Source organism: Pezoporus flaviventris, unplaced genomic scaffold (assembly GCF_033815535.1).
Source record: "Pezoporus flaviventris isolate CSIRO_AGI_PZ_B2104156 unplaced genomic scaffold, CSIRO_AGI_Pfla_v1 ptg000036l, whole genome shotgun sequence".
NCBI classification, from domain to species: domain Eukaryota; kingdom Metazoa; phylum Chordata; class Aves; order Psittaciformes; family Psittacidae; genus Pezoporus; species Pezoporus flaviventris.
Genome location: NW_026892584.1, coordinates 29,354,187 through 29,376,607, shown reverse-complemented (window position 1 = coordinate 29,376,607; position 22,421 = coordinate 29,354,187). Strand labels below are relative to the sequence as shown.

Below are 22,421 nucleotides of genomic sequence, written 5' to 3'. Positions count from 1 at the left end.
CTTGTCTCCTGTGAAACATGCGTTTTGTAAACTTACTAGTTTGGGCAAGTTAATTTTGAACTACAGGTTGATTGCAAAATGCCTGTGTGCAGTACATGTGGCATGTGATTTCTTGGTTTATTTCCTCTGCTGAGGACTGAAATGTCCCTGGTGTTACACAGGCAAGTGAGCTCTGTATTTTGCCTTAATGTTTTTCCAGGTAAGCAGGTTTATGTTAGTAAACGCAGTTTGTGTTATCCCAGGAAAGCTTGACAAGCAGTGTCCCCTTCTCCAGTGAGATGTGTTACATGGGATTATGCAACATTTACGACTTCCCTAAATACTTAGTTTCTAAAATGTCTGGGTTCTCTGTTCTCCAAGAATTTTCAGATTTGATTGATTGTAATATAAAGTAATATTTGCTGTAAATTACATTTAATCTGTTATATCATGCTTTTGTTGGGGAAATCTTTGTCTTTTTCTGTATAACATTAAAGGCTTTTCATGATACTCCTGTGGAGGTCTGAAGTACAAAGTAGCAGTAGCTCCCAAGCAGATCTGGCATACCGTTTTCCTTAGGTATTGGAATACAGCTAGCAGCTTTAGTGATTGTTGCTCTTTTATAGCTGTAACTCTTAAATTATTTTTAAAATATGAATGCCATCAGCAGGCATTCATATTAAAGTTTCCAATAAGAGAAAAGGTCAAGGGATTTTTCTCTCATACATTGCACTGTATCTCAGTTCTGACTAGTTGTACTCTCTTATAATTCATGTCCTTAATTGTCGTTAAGGATTTAACAGCATACCTTGGTCTTTAACTGCAGATCTCTCCTTTACATGAGTTCTTTAGATCCCTCATTACACAGTGTTATAATTAATACTCTGCTGTGTGGTTGGTTTAGATAACAGTCCAAGGGGCACAAGGTAAGAAAGCAACAGCTACATCTTAGTAGTGGCGAGCTCCCCATCTCAAGTCATAGTTTATGTTACCTTGCCAGCTATCTCCATAGGAGCTAGCAGCTGGTACAGTTCCCTGTTTGAGAAACCCAGACGGTGTGTGGGTTAACACCATACTGTGAGGGGGCTAAATTGTGAAGTCCTTAATTTTCAGCTAACCCAAGTCTGGCATCAGCAAATGAAGATGAGAAGTGGTATCTGTGTGTTACAACTCTCTCAAGATGTTCTGCTCTGCAAGGCTTCTGCCCCTGTTGTAGAACAGGGGACTTTTCCACTCAGCGAAGCAGTTGCCAAGGTGGTTTCAGCTACAAGGTTGTAGCTGTGGGTTCTCCTGCTCTGACACTTTGCTCCTGTTATACCCTTTCTTCATGCAGCTTTTAATCCAAGTATCGCACGAAGGCTATGTGAGAAGCACCTGTCATGGTCTTTGCCACTAAACTAGCAGAATAAATGAATCCCAGATAGGGATTCCCTCTTAACTTCTGCCATCAATTTTCACTGTCTTTTAAATATGCAAATAAGGTGAATGGTGTGGAAGGTCCTATTTCTTTCATAACTTCAGGGTGAAAAATTTTAGAGATCGATACTGAAAAAGACCTGAGAGAATGGAGTCCCATGGAGATACCAGGGGATAAGCATCAGTGCTCTAGGAGTTCCTTCTTTTCTGGAAAATATGGATGCAAATACATTAGTGCATTAGTTAAAGCAGGAATGGATTTTTGAAATGATTGTCCTGATCATCCGCACTTACTGCACTTCAGTTTGCATCTCAGAGCAAGTAAACTGATTTTGTTTGGAATAAAACTGCGTCAGAGCTACTCCAGGAGCTCGCTTAATGTACTCCGAGTGCTAACGCAAATTCAGCCTACAGGATCAGGTAGGAGATAATTGGAAGTAAAAGCCACAAAAAAAGAGAGTAGTGTGAAAGCTGTGCCCTCGATGCCAAGTATTTCACCCTATAGCTCTACACCTACCTGTAAGGTTTTACACTGCTTGCTAGTGTAGACTTAGGATATAACACCTTGAACAACTTACTAACAATTTTTTAAATGTGACATAATCATTAGTATATATTTACAGAAAAAAAAATACAAGGAAAAATGTAAACATCATAGTATAAGGTTAAAAAAAGTTAAGACTTCAATGCATGTGTCCCTTAAATAACGATAGAAACAAATAAGGCTTTATTAATAGAAAATAATCTTAAAAGGAGTAGCTTACTAAAATGTATAGGTTTCTTAAACATCAGTTCTACAGAGAAACAGTTGGTGAAAGGCAGCCATGAAATTAAAGACCTTTTGCTCTCACCCATCTTCAAAATCCTTCAGTAGGTACTTTCCTGACAGCAGATGTTTTCTAAAATGTTGAAAGTATTTTCTCAGCAGTGATATATTGAGGTTTATCAGTCCACTGCACTGAAGTGTCTAGAAATATGTATAAGGCTTTGTTGAAGTTTACATTTTTATTTATTGGAAGAGGTCATGCTCCAGGAACGTCTTGATTAGTTGCACCATTACTTCAAGTCAGCACTTTGTGATTTCATCTTGTACGGCTCAGAGGCATTCATCTGAAATGAGAAATAAGTCTCTGAGCAGCAAACCACTGCTGAGTGTCTCTTGTTCATTCTTTGCAGAGGAAGGCAGTTGTTCTGTGTTTGATACTGACAAGGCAGGATAGGCAGATTGCAGTCATACTGATACATTTTATTGTATAATGTCATTTACCTTGAATAATAAATGTGGTTTTTAAGCGTTGTTGCAGACATTCCAATCTGGGAAGACAGAACAAAGTGAAACTCCTAGGAAAGAGTCCTGAAAGAAATAAATAGCAGCCTTAGAAGTAATGAAGGAGGGAGCCAAAAAGTAGCATAGGAATAAAACCTGAAAATGTGTGTGTGGGGGGGGAAGTTATTTAGTTATAACAGGAAATACCTGCATAGACACTGTGTGACCAGGAGTGTGTACTGTAGAGTTTGGGGAATTAGACTCCCTGGAAGAGGTGGGGGATGTACACTAACACGGTGTATCAATGAAAGGGGAAATAAGTGTATTGTATTTTTGGCTGTGATTTGGTTGCCTTAATTTGGGCGTGAAGAAGACATGCAAGCCTAAGTTAATTGCCATAGCCTTTCTGGAGGGGGGTTTACCTCATTCAAAAATAGATCAGAGGAAGGATCCTCTGGAGGTGTTGTATTCCTTCTGTTGACTGTAAACAGAGCATCAGGTGACTATCTCAGATGTCTAACTGGGCATCTGGAGTGAAATGAGATGTGATCCATCTTGCTTTATTGAGGTGACTAAACTACATGTCTTGCACAATTCCTTCAGCTTGAAACAGAGGACAGAACTGACCGGTATGCTCCAGGATCCTAGAAAGGAGCTCTAGTAGTGCAGAACTACCCTAATGTGCAAAGAACAGGCGGTGTGTTTTGGAGCTGGGAATTGGAGGAGAGCTCCTGGTCCAAGGGCAGCAGACCTGCCTGGTGAGCTGGACAGAAAGGATGTCTTTTTGCTGAGCTGTGTTTCTTGTTTCATTATACTCTTTTAGGCCAAGTTTTAGTTGGCATTTATAGGCATGAATATTTATAGCAACTAATTCTCTTTGTGGGCTCTTGGGTTTGCCAGCTGTGAAATAAAATGAAAGAATTATCTTGACTTTTGAAAAAGGGGGTGAGTATACGATATAGTAATTTTTTTCTCTTGCGGTCTGAAGCAGGGGCCTCTTGTGAACAGAAGGTAGCATTTTGCAGAACTGCATGGTGGTTTTGTGGTTGTGTGGGTGATGGAAATGCATGGAAAAAGTACTACTAAGTGTTTTTGAAAAGAAAAAGTATTACTAGCTGCATAACTGGAACCTGAGCTGGTCGTGCTCCACAGCACAAGCCCAGTTTGTTTTCTAATAAAGTAGTTTCAGTGGAACAGCTGTAGGGAAGAATTTGGCTTATGGAGTTTAAGGGTTAGTTGTTTAATTGCTAGCTGCTCCTGAGGACAGACACTACCAGAAATGCTTCTTTCTCTCTGATCTATGTTGTTTCCAGTTCACTGGAGTTCAAATACTTACCTGGCTAAAAAGTTTATCCTAGTTATAAAAATTATATATAGCGCAAACTTCAACTGCGTGTTTCTAAATCTCATTCCAAATTACAAGGTATGTGAGTTCAGCATGAGGAGTAAGATCTCAGCTGATAGGTGCATGGATTTGCCAGAATCTCAAATGTCACCGAAAGGGATAAAACTGAGGTAAAATAGGTTCCACAGATCAGTGCTTTCCCCTTCTAAATAACTCATTTTTGTCTTCTACAATCTAGTTGTCCAATCTCTCTGCATTGAGGCAGACGTGTTAGTTTACTGCACTATGTGCATGCTCAGAGTAGCACCAGCATTCACTTTTTCCCCCAAAAGATTGCAAATTGTCCCTCTATTAAATCCAGGCTATTGATATTAGTATGTTTGGAGCTAAGGCTGATCGGGGGTGGGCACAGACCTTTGGGAGCTGCATTAAGGTCTTCAGTGATACTGAAACAGGAATTAACTTTGAAGTGATAATTCCTTCTTTTCAAGAAGGCTGTCTTGAAAAAAACTGTAATTCTTGTAATTCTGCTGATTTTTGGTGGTTTGTAACATGCTTTTGTTTATTTATGTGAATTATGCCAGTGTCAAATCTGCAACTCTGCCAGCAAGTCATGAGGTACAACTTCTGTCTTGGTAGCAGAAACAGACTCCCAGTCCCCTTGAGGGTCTAGGCCTTTGTGAGAGGGAGGTAAATATCTCAAACACTTTAAAATCTACTTGTCTGCATCCCATTTCCAAAACATGTCCACTGGGTAAGGCAGTCTTTGCCAAAGGTTAGCTGGGCTCAAATTCCCTAGAGCTGGCAAGAGAGCAGTAACGCTGCATTAACGTTGCCTTGAACTGGTATTTCCGCATATCTTAACGCTGTGCAACTGAGATGTATCATGGGCTGAGGAGCAAGATAACCGTGGTCGCTTATGGCTACACAAGGTTGGGTGGGGAAGTGAGGTGACCTGACTGCGTTACTTCCACTTGTAGAGCAGGCTCAGTGAGCAGCCGTGCTGTTGCACAGACAGCACTGCTGCTAGTATTACCTGAGAGGGATTGCGTAGAGGAGGATATCCAGATTCCAGATTTTTTTAATGAAAAAAGTCCTTGCTGTTGTACCGAAGTGCCCAGGATCCATCCCTGTGTCTGCAGTGCTTTATGTTCATTTTTCAACCAAGTGAGTAAAGTCTTCATAAAGTTCTCTGCTTTGTTTTCCTGACTAGACTACAGAGTCTCCAAGGCAACCCTAACCCTATCTTACACTTCTAGGAGATTGGGTGGGAAGGGTGTGTTGGGGTTGGGGTCGTCTTGGTGTTTTTAGGTATTGCGGGGTTTTGTACACTATTGTTCTACTAAAGCACATAGTTAACACAAAACAGGTGATGCATAAGTCAGACCTGATGCCTTCCTTCAAAGAAAATTACCTTTGGGTTACACAATATCTGACAACACCCAGAAACGTAACATGGATTAAATTCTTGTCTAAAAATTTGGGAGGCAGGATATTGTGTTAACCAAGTCCAACTGAGAGCTGAGTATGTTTGTGACTTCACTTGTCTTACCATGTGAGTTTCATCTTTTAGTTTCCACGTACATAAGTTGAAAGTGTAGGCAACTAGAGCACCCTTTGGGATACCCAGAATGGCTGGTCACCTAATGCAGTTACATTTTAAACGATTTACTGATAAAACAAATGCCTGTTATTTGAAACTGAAGAGTTAGTTGTATGAAAAGAATAGTGAAATATCTCACTTGGTTTGGTTTGTTTGTTGTTCTGTTTTTTTTTTTTTCTTTTATAAGAGGATTGATTTGGAGTAGGCAGCTCCAAATTACTCCATATCCTCAAAACACGAAATTTTGAAAGATCATATCACATTCCTATTTCTGTGTGAAAACTGGAGTTTTTTTCATGTACCTATAAAGACCCATATGTTTAGATTCACTCTACCATGTGCGAGTACATGCGCCTTATACATACAGCATATACAGCACTTGTGTACCACTGTCTCAAGCCAGGGATATGAGGAGCTGCCATTACAGAAGCTTACCCAGCAGTTTTTGGTTTTTAGCTCCCTGCTGTGCCAGTTTTGACAGTTTACTTTGACAGTAGTGCCCCAACCATTGAGTGATTAGCTGTTGTCCATGGTTTGGGTTTTGGCTTTTATTTTCTTCTTAATCATTCTGGTTTATGATCTGCTGGTGGATAGCCTCACAGATGCATTGGTGCAGTGGCTGTTTGTTTGAGGCATTCCAAGCACTGTGAAACCAGGGACTGTGCCACACACTGTGGGAGTGAATTCATATGAATTTCAATGTATAATACTGTGTTTTTGTCAACACCCTGAATGCTTCATAACTGGACATTTGTGTCAGATTAAAAGATGAGCATCGCATGAAATGTCGGTATTAACTATATGATGCTTTTTAGTGTGAGATGCAACTGGTCCTTCTTCCTGCTGTTGATACTCATACTTGCAATGGCTCCTCTTCTAGGTTCCTCAGCAAAATACTGAGTGTAATAAAATATGAGTGATTTGATGCCTCCATATGCCACAGGGGTCTGCTTCTCACAGTGTACCCCTGCAGCACTTACATGTGTCTCATGCAGATAGATGGCAAAATATCTTGAATTCCTCTTCTGAAATGCACAAGCTTGCCTGCTGTCTCACAGGCATAGCTAACTATCAAATGGGTAGTACCATAACGACAAGCAGCTGCTGCTCACCTTTCCAGATGATGCCAAAGTGTTGGTAGTTAGAAAACAGAGTATTCTGAACTTCATTATCAGCAATGAACTCTACCCTATTGCACTGGGAAATTTAAATTCCATTTAACTTTAAAGTCCCTTTAAATTCAATCTTTGCACAGGCATGTTTTTTTCCTGGAGTTGCTTTTCATTCTCTTGGAACAGGAGTAGTCATGCTAACCGAACAGCACCATCAAGTCTAATAGGCCTATATTTAGAATGTCTAAAATAGAGAGTGACAACAAACGTGATATTTGTGAATTGCCCTGAAGGGCTGCAGTGACCTCGCATCGCACGAAGTTGCATAATCTCAACTGACTCTCCAGGCACTAGAAATGAGGAAAGACCAGTTGGATCATCCATGGAGTTTTCTGCCAGGGCAGGCTTATTCCCTGTGATACCTCTTCCAGAGTGTTGTTATTTGTCTGGCTTTAAATAATCATGCAGGACTTCCTTAAGCTGAGAGACAGCCACAGTTTGTAAGGTTGCCTTTATATATAACAATCAAAAGGGATCTCCCTTGTAATAAACATCCCTTTTTAAACCCTTTTCCCTGGCAAGGGACAAGCTGCTGGTACAACTTCGAAGTTATAAAAGATGTTACGTAAAAGTGCAGTTATATAGAAGTTACTTTTATATATGTAGTTGTTAGTTATATAGAAGTAACAGAGAAGGCTTGAACTGGTGATGACTTTCTCACTCAGTATTCCTAATCTTTCTTTCCAGCCAGCATTCAGCACAGGAAAACTTCTTTGCTTTCTTTCATGACTGCATCGCTTCCTCAATGGTCCTTGTCTTCCTGATGCTTTCACAGTTGGATTCTGTGTTTTTCCCTTACTCTGAATCTGTTCTCCTGTTCACAATTCAGCTAGATGAATGCCCATCCTTTCTGTAGCCATACAGCCTCCAGTGAAGCATCTCTGTCTATAGAATCCAGTTTCTCCCTTGTCTTGAATGTGGCTAGTGTTTGAGGGCTTTACTTCTTTCTTTCTTTTTCTTTCCTGTTTTTTTTTTTTTTTGTGTGTGTGTCTTTTTTTTTTCTTTTCTTCCCCTAGCTTTCTTAGTCTAAAATGAGTTTAACTGATACTGATTAATGGCAACTAATTATACCTACCATTTTCAGGGAAGATTTTTCAGCTAACTTCTAAAACGATCTTTATTGCAATTGAGAAGATAAAGCCCTGATTTCATGTGTGCAACTGAAACTAGTCCTGAGGCACAGGAAGAATTATGCTGGCTCTCCTTTTATTAATGGAGGCAGGATCAGGTTTTGAGCTTACCAGTATTCACTGTACAAGCAGTGGTTTGTTGCATACAGGCAATCCTGGAATGTTAGTACCTGGCAGGCAGAACAGGGTGGCAGTTCATACAGGCCAGGATGTGTGTTTACTAAAAGAGTGTTTACCATGCAGCAGAATATTCCAGCAAACTTATGATTGCTTACTCACCTCCCTGTTTCTTCTGTCATTAGTCCTAGTTTAGAAGAAGGATAGGTACAGGCAGGGCTCTGTGATCTGTGTTCACCTCTTGATGGCTGTTTTCAGTGATGTCAGGCCTCAATGACATAGTTGGTTCAAGGGTGGTTAATTGTAGAACATAATGGTTATTATGTGAGATAACTTAAATACCACACCTTGATAATCATCACAGCAGCAAGTAAAGTACAATAGCTTTTGGAGGGTTTGGTAAGTGGAATACATCTGGCTATAGCTTGTCTATGCTCAGTTTAGACGAGAACATATAAAAGCATCAATATCGCATGTGTAAACTGGGATGCTCAGTGGAAGCTTTCTTCTATGAATTTCTTGTATTATTCCCTTTTTCATGTTTGAAAGAAGAAACCAGTTTTTAAGCTCAGTGTCCTTCCCATACTATGGTTTGGAACATCACTTATTATAGCATTATGTTGTGCAATAGTTGTGAATACTGCAAATTCACCATCCTGAAGCAGACAAAAGTGTGATGTACTTAATGGTCAGGTTTGGATGTCTGGGAGTGGTGCTGCTTTCAAGTTCTGCCTTGTGGAGTCCTTGAGAAGGAAGAATGGTGAGGACCTTGTACTCACCCTTTCATCAGATGATGCTACCAACCTCTCTCTGCTTACTGCACTTAGATTTCTTGTTGCCTCCTGTTACTGCCAACAGAATTTTGTTGACCAAAGAAAAACCTGATCTGTAAAGTGAGTCTGAATTAGTCTAGCCCTGGGGAAGGCAAACCTCTAAATTAGTGTTTTGCTTACTTTTTTTTCATATTTGTGTAATACTAATGGGGGGGGGGGAATCATCCCAGATTTTACAGATGCAAATGTTCTGCTAAACAAATTGGCATGTTGCCTCTTTCCTGTGATCTTGTACTAATCTAGTTTTAATGTGCTACCATGTCGCTCTATATGGTAAGAGAATTTGCTGATCTTTACCTCGGATTCTTGTTTGAGTTGGAAGGCTAGCAGTTCAGGAAATTATCCTTCAAATTTTAATGCAATTACATGACTGGAGGCTTCAGTTACACTTTGAACGCATCATGGACTCACAGTGAGCTGTATTTAAAGTCCTGAAATGTAGAGCTTATACTTTGCCAGTGTGACTGGGGATGTGAGCTATCACTGCCAAACATTCTGTCTGGCTTGCTCCCTTGTTTTTTGCCCGCTGTACATTCTTTCTGATTTCTAATTGTTGCTTTTCTATGGTGCCTTTCTACATTTCTGAAGTTCTTGGAAGTGCAAGGAGTAGAAGAAGATGTTGTACTGTTTTCTTCCAGTATCAGATTTTGAAGCCTGCTAAACAGTATCTTGTCTAACTGGCCCTTGTTATGATGCATCTAGAAGAAGAGAGACCATTGCCTTCTTAACTGCCTGGTATTGCCTGCAGGAGAACTTAGGTGTTTTTTTCTCTCTGGAGAACAGGAGCTTCTGTGGCAGATAAATTGTGTAGAGAAAACATCAGCTGTTGACCTTTCAGATATTAGCCTTGACGCAAATATTCCTGAGGGAGATGCTTATGACTTTCTTGCCAACGTGTTCCCTGCAAGCTTTCTTGTATTAACTGTTAGGAAATGTGAGCTTACAACAAAGCTGTGTATTTGTAGGACATGGTTTTATGCTTTGTGGCTGGGTTTTTGTGGTACATAGAAAATAAGGACATTACAGGTCAACTCAGCTTTAACACTGCTTCTATCGCTGACTTGCAGTGTGGATTTAGGCAGATCGTATCTATTGGAATAATTTGCTGCGGTCATTAACTAGTGTGGCTGCTCTGGATCCCATGCTCAGGGACACCCCCACTGCTTTTCTGTCATCCAACATGGCTCTAGTCACATTCAATACCACACTCCTTCTCACTCCATCTCTGTCTGAAATTGCCAGGGGACAGCAGTAATGACCTGCCTGGTAATGGCAAAAAGTGGATTTGACCAAGCTCAGAGGACAGAGCTCTATCAAGGCCCTTGTTACCATTCACTTAGGTGTAATCTGTAATGGGAGAAGCCATTCCTGCTTCCAGAGAGGCTGCAGGAGTTTCACAAGGGACATCTGTTTGGCTCCCTTTGAGCCCTAATGCTTAGATATTGAGAGTTTCTGTATGAGTGTTCTATGTACCAAGAGGTAACTTGAGCTGCTTAAGCAACATTTGAAGTCAGGCATGTATGAATTTGAAGGGGCATGTATGAATTGGAGTAACTGAAACTGGGGTAAGTTCTGAAACCTGGTGTTCTGAAACCTGAAAGATTTTCTTAGGACAAGTTATAATTTCTATACATGAAGAAAATATGATTGTCATATTAAGAATACAATAGTTGAATAGTAAAATATTACTTTATTCCTGTCATTACCTAGGTAATTAATATGGTAAGTTTACCTAGGCATTTAGGCAGAGACTAGTATTTTCAGTAATAATAATAAAATCCAATTCCTTTATTTCACTGGGCATCTCAAATTTTGGTGCTTGGGTTTTTTGTTTGGTTGGGGGGGGGGGTTTGGTTCGTTGGGGTTTTTTTCTCTGTCATTTATACTGGGTTTTGGTTTTGCTGTGGCACCCTGAAGTACTGAGGACTTCCTTTTGATGCTTGAGAACAGATTTTCAATGTGGAGCTTGTTTATTATTCAGGTCATGCTGTACTGATGGTCAGTCCTTGTAACAGGGCAAGTTGAGCTCTCTTACACTTGGAAATTTGCCCAAGGCAGCGATCATTCCTCAGTTTGTGCTACTGCATTGTTTTGTCTGTACAGGTTTGCCAAACACGTGGTCAAGATAAAATGCCGTATTTTTCCTTGAGACTTTCCTGGTGGTAGTGAAACTTTATTGTTACAACAAAAGCCATGGTCAGAGTCTTTCCTTTCTTTACTGTCCCTTTGGCTTAGTTTCTTTTTCTGCTATGGAGAATTTAACAGCTCGTCTAGTTGTTTTCCCTTGCATGGTCTCTGTTCCAGAGTTTGAGGATTCCAGGTGAGAGAAAATGAGAGACAAATAGAGAACTCGCAACTTGTTTATTAATATAGGAAAATATAGAGATAGTAAAGGATACTTCTGATGTCTGGTTATCTTACCAACCCCAAGGACTCTGTGAAGACGATCAGGAAACCAGCTCTGAGAATCATCATTGCAGTGTGAGGTGGCAGGCTCAACCTTAGCGGGTGTCCACGCAGAGGCAGTCTTGACCTGGGTGGTATGAGGGTCTGCCTCCCCACATCACATGAGGTTCGGGCTTTTATACTGACAAAAATGCACACTCATTCTGACGCAGGGGGCCAGCCTGTGTCAGAAGAAGTGGCCAGCAGTATCTAGAAAGGTCTTCAAGGCCTGAGACTTTTCTGGGGAGTTCTAAAGCGGAACTGTCCAGGTAGGAACCAAAGCAGGACTTTCTGGGGAGCAGACAAAGCAGACAAACGGTACTTCTCTATCTTTGTGTGTTTCGCCATGGACCATTATTTATTGTCCCTGACACAGTCTCCTACAATAACCAGTTAATGTTTAGGTCCCTGGGTTTGTAAGGAAATATATAAGCAAGAAAAACAGTATCACTGTATGGATTATGGGATTTTTTTTCAGTGGTGCTGCCGTGAAAGTCATGTGTCATCTTAATTTATTTTCTTTTCATCCTAATACATGCATTTTCAGAGTGCCTCTACTCTGAGAATCTCTGACATTATGATACACTCAGGCTGACTTTTCTCTCTTTCAGGCCGCTTGTCAAAAAAACTGTGGTAACTCTGATAAGTCAACACGATTCCCTTTACCAAACTGGGAAGTCTGTAGATAATTCCAGCTATGGGGAATTTGCATAGGTGGAGTATGCACTCCATGCTGCACTACGTAGTACTCTGTTGCTTTTTTGGGCTCTAAGTGCTCACTATCTGTTTTAAAGTATTTTAAATTTTGCTGTCTGGTACTGAGTGGATTTAGAAAAGTGTGCTTGTCGCAGGGCAGTAGGTTAAAAGAGCAAAATCATCCTAAAATAATGGTGTAAATCTCCCGCATGCCTGGACAGCTGAAGCAGTCTGTTTTCTTGCTTCTTTCATGCCTCTACTGGAGTGTCTGTGCATTAAGGGCAAGGTAAACTGTTTTCTTTTCTAATTTCCTGACATTTCAGTCTTCTGTCAGGACTTTTCCAGGAGAGAGGAGAGGTCAGTATTCATTTGTTTGGGAAAAGGAGACCTGATTACAGATATTTAAACAAGCCCAAAACATGCAGCTTAACTAGTCACACGAGGAAAGCAAGATGCCGAGATCATCCTCTCCTTTGCTCATATGGTGTCCAGGTGATCCTAAGCATCTGATTATTTTTCTTTTCTTAGCTTGCTTCTATGTTTAGCTTTGTAGTTTCTATTAATAGCACCCAGAATGCTAGTAATAGAATGGATGTTGTGCAAGGCAAGCAGAGGTGTCTGTCCACACTGCCATGGGAGCAGAGGAAAAGTGGTTTGGGCTCAAGTGCAGCTGTTCTGCCAGCACTAGGGAATTGGTTGTGGAATAAGGGAAAGATATGCAGGGTGACTGGCTGTGAGGTGCCATAGGCTCCAGAAAGCCTATGGAGAGAGGATCAATCTTCTGACAAATTGCACTTAACCATCAAGATTCTCTTCAGGAATCCTTTTTTTTTGTGTTTGCAGAAAACTGTACATTTTGTGTTCAGTTCTGCTTGAAAAGACTCCTCTTCAGACAATGAACGCGGGCCCATGAAGTCTCTGAGTGTCAGGCTGGTTTGTGATTTCCAAAATTCTGAAGTTTTCAGCTCTTTTGTGCAGCTTTTATTTGCTGACCTGCCTTTGGAAGGCTAATAATCATACTGGAAGCTATTTAATGACAAACTTCCTGTTGTCAGTGCTTAGAGTGAATGCATTTAAATTTCAGTCTGCTCTTTGGACCTAAATGTTGTTAATGTAGGGTAAACAGAAGTCTCAGTGAAGTATCTGTTCTTGCACATCAACTTGAAGTTTCACCCAAAAAAACCCTTTAGTTAGGTGAGAGACAGCAGGCCAAGAGTTGCCACTTAAAGTTTTTTGGAATAGCCAAGTCTGAGTTTTAGTGTTTTCAAGTACTTGAGTACCATGGCAACAAGAGCTTCAATGCTTGATATAATTGGGTACCTAATTCACATGCTTCCCTAGGAGGAGGCAATAGTCCTCTGAGAGTTTTGAAGTGGTCTGCAAATCTGAAGCAGTCATGGGTGCTTGTCAGAGAATTTCTGTCCCTGGACCTAACCTCAGTTACTAGCCAACAACCAGAGCCTTTTGCAGTGGCACATTCCATCTAGCAGATTCCCAGATCTGTGTGGGGTACATTCTATTGGAGTGCATACTAATTAAAAGTTGCTGTGCCTGTGAAAACATTTGCTGGGCTACAGCAAAATCATGCTTAACTCCAAACAACATCAAATATATTGTTTTTTAAAATTGTGAAGTTCCAGTCTAGCAGCAGAGTTGAAACTGCAACTGGCTGAGAGGACATATATTCATACCCAGACCATGATGAGAATGATGGGCAACCTATCACAATCCCAGAACCAGCTACATAAACGTTATTGATAGTGAGACATGCAGCTTATTGCTTGCTCTTAAGAGGGATCAGACATTGTAAGCAGCAAGATGAGCAAGGACATGCTGACATCCTGGAACTGGGGTTAAGCTCCATCATAATTGAAGTTTGCTAACCCTGGGAGAGTCTTACCACCTTTCATGCTGGGGTTATGAGAGGCATGGCTCCCTGGGTAAGGAATAAACCATTGTTTTTGTGATTGATGATTTTAACATGAGGCTGTTTGAAGACCGTCAGATGCTTTAGTTAAGGAGTTGCTTAAGTGTCCCCCCTCTAGACACAGGAGACATTCCTGTCTCAAAGTTGGCAGCACTTTGACAGTACTGTGCCTGCCATACATAAATTGGTTACGGTGGCACTTATTTCTCCCATTTAATAAAAGACATGATTTATTCCTTTCTTATCTTAACAGCGCTTGAACAGAAAAGAAAGTGCAAAGGAGGTGTTTCCCTCTGTTGGCTCCTCTTCACTGTGCCTCTCTCCCATTCTAATTCCTCCTTATGATCCCCAAGTGAAGATGAGTAGCCTGCTGCGAATATGACTTCTCTGACTAGTGTCATTGCCTCCCACCAGTCTGAGTGGGTGTCCTTCAGTGATGAGCTGCTCCTCCCTGTTAGCCCACGAGGTAAGCTGTCTGATTGTCTTTGAACATTGTGAGACTTTGTTTGAATTAGACCAACTACTGTCAGATATCTGGCATCACAGAGCTTGCCTTCTGAGTGTAAGCAGTGTGTGCAGAGGTTGAATTATCTCCTGCTACCCTTGCATAACGGGAGAAATTGGGCCAAAGTATTAAATACTCTTCTAATGTGAGATTTCCTTAGCATAGATCTGTTACAGGGTATGGATCTGTCCTTTGAGATATGGAGGAAGTCTCACCTTTTATAATCAAGTGCAAATCTATGCCCAGTGTTAGTCTAAAAACTACATTAGGTGAAGGACATTTTCTGCCTATATTTAATGGCAAATTCAGGTATTTCAGTAAAAAACAATGAAGTGATGGTGAGTTCTACCAATTCTGTTTTCATCTCTCTTTTAGGTAGGACTGAGGAGCCTCTGGAGAAATGTTTTTCTTCGTCAGACACCTCCTCAGAAGAGAACCACAATGCGGATGGAGAATTTCAAGACCTCTCCCACACAGAGCAGGAAGATGCAGCTGACCAACCCAAGGTGGATTCTGCTGTGCTTGGGAACCATATGGGTCCCAGCACTGATTTGTCATCATCCATCAGTACTTGGGTTCAGTTTGAAGATGCGCCATGGACCAGTGCTCCATCGAACCATGCGCAAGCAGGTGAGGCAAATGCATGAAAAGGTCCCTTCCAGTAACATAACAGAATACACTGAGAGCCTACAGGATTTTTTTCCTTGTTCTTTCTTTTCTCAGAGGTTGAACTTTGACTAGTTTGTACTGAACTTTGGCACAGCTAATGTTACCAGGGTTTCAAAAAGGTCTCATAATTTTGTTCTGGGTTGAACTAGCAGTATTTTAATTTTGTAAAGAAAATGAAAGATTTCTGTGATTCATTCCACTTATGCCTTGACCCTGGAGAAATGCATTCATGGGGAAACAATATAGTAGTGTCTTCAGGAGTGACATTTCTTATGTACAGGTATGAACAGCCATCTTAAAAGTCTGAGCCATGTTTGCCTCTGTAATCTGGAACTGAGGGAATGGTGATCACTGTCCTTTGTACTCTTAGTCTTTATCTGCTCATATCCCTGTATGGTTTTTGCTGGAAGCTTAGTGAGACCAACAACTAGTGTGCCAGTGCCCATAAATACTTTCTGCTGTCTTTTGGTGCTGTGATTTAGCAGGTGGAGAATTGCAAAGGCAACCAAAGTTGACCGTAATTCCAGGACTGCGTGCACTTTTCAAATGTAAGAGTTTGTTCTGACACACTTCAAACGTGCATGCAAAGCCTCTGGCTTGCCTTCTCAGCTTATGCTAACTGATATGGCTATATAAGCTTCTAGCTTTCGTGTATGAACAAACTTCTGGCTCTCCATGCAGGAGGCTGTGGAGCAATTGCCCAAATAAACATTAGTTTACTTTCTCATGTTTAACTTGAGATTCTCTCTTAATTCCCTTTTGTTCCTGATATTTATTAAAGCAGTTTAAAAGAGTTACAGCTTTACTCTGATTACTGGGTCCATCAAATACTCCCTGTAATGTGAATAATGCTTCTATCAGAAAACTTGGATTGGCAACTTTGGGTTGGGTTTTGGGTAAAACCCAGTAGTTTTACATTTGCTCTTTTTATGGATGCTATAGACTAATCTGAGACAGTGGTTAGACTTTTGTGCAGGAGAGGTGGGTGAATCTTCAGGAAAAAAGAAGTTTCTGTTAAGTTTTGCTTAAGACCTTCCTATCTTTATTTGTTGGTTGTTGTTAGTTGTAAATGCTTACTGATCATGGTGGTGAGGAGAGAAGGAAGAGCACCAGTAAGTGTAAACCTGTAAAACTGAGGTGGTCTCCCTCCCTATTATTTAATTTCATGGTTAGATGATCCTTACCCCTACCCATGCAGCCACGTGCTTTTTCAAATGTAGCTGTTGGTTGCTCTGACACTGTGTTTCCTTCCTGATGTTGCAATATCCTTCTTGAATGGAAAACTCTAACATGCGCCTTCTTATTGAGCTTAAAAAAAAACCCAAATTCTTTGCTCAGCCTAAATAAAGCCATAACAAAGAGTCTTCCATAAAACTAATCTCATGGTGCGTTACTTGATTTCCCATCCTAACAGGGACACGGTCCAGGCTTAGGCTTAGGATATGTACTTGGCAAAAGCACTGCCTCTTGGTTTGTGTTTTCAGTCACAGGAGACACTAGGTTGTAGGCAGAGGTCTAGGATATCCAAAAGCGGTGATCAGAGAGTATTTTCCAAAAACATACTGGTTTTGAAGGTGGCACCCATTTGTGGTCCTGTAAAGTCTTGTCCCAAGTGATCCATGCCACTGGTGGGGGTACTTACACCCAAATGTTTAGCATCTGACTGAGATTCGTGGAGGAGGATGGTTCCCCTGGCAGTCACATCAGGAGGTACTCCATGTAATCCTTCTCCGGAAAGCTGTTATTCTTTAACTGTATAGAACCCCTAAGGAAGTGGCGTGGCTATTTTAAAATCCTTCTTTGTGAGCTAGTCCCACTCCTGTTCTGGACCCCGTATTATAAATGGCCTGAACACTGCACCTGACAGCCTCTAAAGGGAAGGTCATGGGGCAGAAGAGATCACAGGTGTTTGCTTCTGGCCCACTATTCTGAGCTCTGAGGGGCATTTGACAGCAAGAGGTAGGATAAACTTCAGCCTTCGGTTGTTCTCAATTAATCTGCAGGTCACGTCTTCTTCCTATGGGCGGCAGCAAAGCTGGAGACTTTGTGTTAGAACCGGGATATGCTGACAGGCCCAGTGGAAACCCTGTGGTGACAGCAATTACTCATTTCTAGTAGCAAACAGCCCACATAAGAACAATAGCAAATAGCCGGGTGGGGGGTGGGGAGTATAAAGGCCAAGTATGGACAGATGGATTGGTGTGAGAAGGATAGAGACGCTTGAAATCTGTTTCCTGTGCAGGCAGCTGTGAAGAGCAACATCGTGAAGGTTCAGCACCCCGAGCCACATTCCTGTCCCAGCTCCAGCACTGTTAGGAAGTTGTCTGTCTATCCATGCAGAAGCAGCTGCACAGCTGACTAGATAATTGCCCAGGCTGATGGCCAGGCTGCCTGGAAACGTACTTTGAGAAGGGCTTGTGATGTGGCATTTCCAGAGTGCCATGAGAGTAGGGAGGATGGGCCCTAGGAGGCAGAAATGCCGTCAGACCTTAGGGCTATGGAATTTTTACACATGTTCCCCTGGAAGCAATTTTTTATCCCAAAGTGCTCAGTCTGAAAAAAAAATAGTAGAATCATAGAATCATAGAATAGTTAGGGTTGGAAAGGAAGTTAAGATCATCTAGTTCCAACCCCCCTGCCGTGGGCAGGGACACCTTACGCTAAATCATATCACCCAAGGTCTCATCCAACCTGGTCTTGAACACTGCCACGGATGGAGCATTCACAGCCTCCCTGGGCAACCCATTCCAGAGCCTCACCACCCTAAAAGGAAAGAATTTCCTCCTTATATCCAATCTAAACTTCCCCTGTTTAAGTTTTAACCCGTTACCCCTTGTCCTGTCACTACAGTCCCTAATGAAGAGTCCCTCTCCAGCATCCCTGTAGGGCCCCTTCAGATACTGGAAGGCTGCTGTGAGGTCTCCATGCAGCCTTCTCTTCTCCAGGCTGAACAGCCCCAACTTTCTCAGCCTGTCTTCACACAGGAGGTGCTCCAGTCCCCTGATGATCCTCGTGGCCCTTCTCTGGACTTGTTCCAACTGTTCCATGTCCTTTTTATGTTGAGGACACCAGAACTGCACACAATACTCCAGGTGAGGTCTCACAAGAGCAGAGTAGAGGGGCAGGATCACCTCCTTCGACCTGCTGGTCATGCTCCTTTTGATGCAGCCCAGGATACGGTTGGCTTTCTGGGCTGCAAGCGCACACTGAAGCTGGCTCATGTTCATTTTCTCATCAACCAACACCCCCAAGTCCTTCTCCACAGGGCTGCTCTGAATCTCTTCTCTGCCCAACCTGTAGCTGTGCCTGGGATTGCTCCGACCCAGGTGTAATTTGCAGATAACTGCAATGTAGTGGTTATCATATAGGAAATACACTTAAAAGAAAACCAAGGCTGATGCTGGACCCTTGTTGTCCTGGGAAAAGTGAAGACAGAACTGGGGGAGCAGAAATTAGGGGGACTGATAGCAAGAAACAAGGTTGAAAACACAGGCAAAGAGTTTGGTAGGTGGGAAGAACAGTCAAAACCTGAGGTATAGAAATGAAAAGTGCCCATTGTGAGTTTCTTAGTGGAAATTATCTTTATTTAAGACACTGTTGTAAACCATTCTACTAGGTTCAGGCAGACTAAATGCTAGGCAAAATCTTTCTTTCAAAATATTTCTGCTGTTCAGGTTTATGCATAGACAACTCACAGTTGCCAAATCCACAGGGGGTAACAGTAACTCTTGGGCAAAGCCACAGAAATATTTACTTGCAGAAATGATGCATTCTTCCCCATTTTCCTTCTGCTGGGGAAAGTAAAAATTTGATTTTTCTCATGGTTACCATCAGGCTAGTCAAATTGATACTGCAAAAATGACAAATGAGAGTTTTAGGCTCACCCAAGTGCTTGCATCACAAACATGACACAATCTGTAAATGATCACAGCCAGCCAGTGACACGACATTTGCATTTGTTACACAATGGGCCTCCAGCTCTCGATTTTGTATTCTGCCAGTGTTAGCTCTGTGCTCTTGAATTCAATGAGGTATTCAGTAAAGGACCAAAACTAGAGCAAGGCAAGATCTGTTACATCATCTGATTCACACGCCACACACACACCACCCCCCACTTCTTCCAAGAGCTTTGTCTAGTTTTAAATGGCTCAAGTAACTTGGACTCCTACCATGTCCCTGGAGAGGCTGCCCCACACTAAGGCAAATCTCAATTTAACCATCTAGTGCTGTTCTGTATGCAAATAGGAAGTACATGCAACACAAGATCAGCTGCCTAAAACTAGACCAGATCTGATGCTGTCCTAAAATCAGAAAATCTGAGGTGCTATATGGTAGGAAAGGAATGGATGCTAACAAGGTTGATTGTAATACAGTGTAGGGATCAAGGAACGAGTCCTCAAAACATCAAAGAAGAATGAATGCTTACAGGTAAATCTGCATGCTAAAAGCCAATCCATCATATTAGGAACAAACATGTCAAGAAAATTAAAATGCACATAGAAGTAAACATTTCTTAGTTTGAAATGAATCAATGAGTTGATTTTTAGTATCCTATGCATGCTACAGGATTTGCATATTAGGGGAAGTTCTGGCACTGGTCTTTCATTGTAAACTGATTTCCAAGAAATTTCTGCAGCTGAAAGGCTGTGAATCTGCATCTGTTGACATTACAGACCAGATTCCAATTTTCTAGGAAAAAAAAAAAAAGTCCTACTTTATTTATGAGTTTGGTTTCAGTGCTTCCAGGAATTTGAAGAGCAGCAGGAGCATCTGAAGACGGACCTAAACATGTAGAAGTTTACTTTTGCTTGTCTTACTCTTTGAGATTGATAGATTGTTGTTTGGCTCAGCATAGGGGAAAATGCACTTTTACTAGTTCCAGAGGTTAGTGTTGGGGGAGCCTGGAACAGTCATAGGTGGAAGCTGACTATAGTAATATTTTAAAGAATATCTGTTGCAGAAAAGCTCTCTGTGGTTACAGTTTTCCAAAGTACAAGTCTCATTCTTTAGAAAGATCAAATAATCATATTCTTCCAAAGTGGCACAACTTATCTGGAATAACTTTAATTTTCCCTTATATAGAAATATTCTGCAACAGTATTACAGTTAGTCTCCCTCTTAGACAAAAATTGTTTTTGGAAAGCACATCAAGTTGACAGTATATGAGTTATTAAACCTTACATGTTTCTAAATTAGCTTATGTTTTTCATATTGCTGTGTCTGACTTTAAGAAATGCTAAAAATCTAAGTTTTTTTTTTATAAAATAATTCCACAATTTCCAGTGTACCATGTAGAAAACATAGTTAAAATCCCTGGCTCTTGCTATTGGTTTGCATGTGGAGCTCAGCTTTTCAGCTGGTCCTCTATGCCCAAATAAAGCACTGTGTCTGTCAAAGCAATTTCAGGTGAACTTTTAAGGATGACTTTCAGATGCCTCATGCTATGTTTAACAAAAGGCCTGAGAGTGGAACCAACAGATCATAATCATACACTTGCCACTGTTTCTCTACAGTCATCAAACACAACACAGTGTAGAATTACTGAAGGGAGAAGTGGGGGGTTTTGGTCATGTCACTAACACAACAACTGTCAACCTGTGTGGTAAGGAATCAGATCTCCTGACTTTCAGCTCCTCATCCTTAGGATGAGGATTCTACTTGGAAACAGCTCAGTACAGCTCACAGCTGTACAGATAAAATACATTAGTGCATGCTTACCTGAGAATCACAGTGCAGCTATATAAAATAAATTTGCACTTTTCAGCTGGTAAGGCAGGAAGCATTGTTTGGATATTCCCTCTGTGCATACAGCAAGGTTTCCATAGTGTCCCTTCACACCACTTGGAAGGAGTAGAGAGAGAGAGAGATAATCTTTAACGTTATTTTGCCATTCTCTTCCAAAGTATCTCTCAGAGTAATAAGGAATAAGGGTTGTTTATGTATTACATGCTGTGAAGAGAGCCTCTGTGTTAGTAGTAGTTCTGTAACTGCAAGATTTGGGTTGTGTTGAGATCTTTGTCGGTTTAAAAGCTAAGCATAGATGTATTAACTCAAAAAACAGTTATTATGCTGACACTGAATTAGGATTAGTCTCTACCAGCACCTTTTCTTAGTTCAGCAAGACTGTTTTTATCACATCTTAGAGTCACCCATTGTTATGAACATTTATGTGAGATTGTGGACAAAGAGTAGGCACTACAGAGAGTATACAACAGGAATTCATAGTAGTGGATGTATAAGACTGTGTTCTGAACTCTGGGTGATGGTTAGGCAGGACTTAAGTCTTTGACATGCAAATGTGGCTAGTACAACAGGATGTTTGGCCTACACTGAGCAGAAATGTTACGCAGTTAATTCAGATTGCAGCATTCCATCCTGCATGTTCAGAAACAAAAGCCATTTCTAGTGCCCATCAATAGGTCAATTTCAGTTTATTTTTATACTCTCCTCCCATGTGGAGCATTCCTGAGATGACAACTACATTTGAGTGGGTGTCACAGATAGGGAATGCTTAATAACATTATTTATAAAAAGCTGTGGTACTATAAAAACTCCACTGTGTTGCACAACACAGATATTCAGATCTTAGCAGCAGCAGAAACATGAAATCTTCTTGGTTTGAAAAGTCACAGCTTCTGCAGTAGTTGAACAACAGGAAAACGCACAGCAGCCAGCAGTATGGGATCTAAGGCAGACAGCCGAGTAGTGCCAGAGGGTTAACAGTGCAGGCACTAGTTAAGTTGCTATGTGTTTGTTATAAAATAACTGTTGCTGTGGATGTTGGAATTTATGTTTACAGAGTTTCGGTACACTGATATAGAGTGATCTTGGAAGATTGCCCTGTAAGTCTCTAACCAATACCTGTTTGTTTTCTGCAATCCAGTGTCTCCATCAAAAGCACCCAGCTGGACTTGCCCCTCCTCCAGCTCTTCTGAGAAGCAGGCACATGCCTCTGAGAGCAGCTGGACAACCAACTCTGAGGACACCAGCAGCCCAAGCATTGCTCCCTCCTACACAGATCTGCAGTCAGTTAACACTGAGGACTTGACCAGTGGAAGAACATCTGCAGCAGACTCAGCTGGTAAGAGAGAAGCCTTCAAGCTTCCATCTCAAATCTTTTTGGTGCTACTCAAGCTCAGTGCTTAGAAGTGAGCTATGGGGAATGGATCCGGAGCAGTACAAACTCCAGGATTAGGCAGACTAGCATTTTGTTCTAGTCCAATTCTCAAAAAAAAACACATACATGTCTGGATTTGACACACCCCATAGTATGTACAGGCACCCAAACAGCCAAGTGTAACTATGTACCTGTTGGTG

General features: G+C 41.4%; 1 protein-coding gene across 4 annotated transcripts in view; it reads left to right on the top strand.

The window, feature by feature from the left end:
- STON2 (stonin 2) overlaps positions 1-22,421 on the top strand; it is a 69,910-nt gene that overhangs the window by 689 nt on the left and 46,800 nt on the right. For 2 of the 4 annotated variants that reach the window (XM_061463743.1, XM_061463744.1), the window contains exons 2-4: positions 14,184-14,396; positions 14,811-15,065; positions 21,988-22,185. In XM_061463743.1, coding sequence (XP_061319727.1) covers positions 14,309-14,396; positions 14,811-15,065; positions 21,988-22,185 — 541 coding nt within the window. In that variant the 5' untranslated portion in view covers positions 14,184-14,308. The remainder of the gene's footprint in view (positions 1-14,183; positions 14,397-14,810; positions 15,066-21,987; positions 22,186-22,421) is intronic. The other 2 variants (XM_061463745.1, XM_061463746.1) reach the window with 2 other exon arrangements.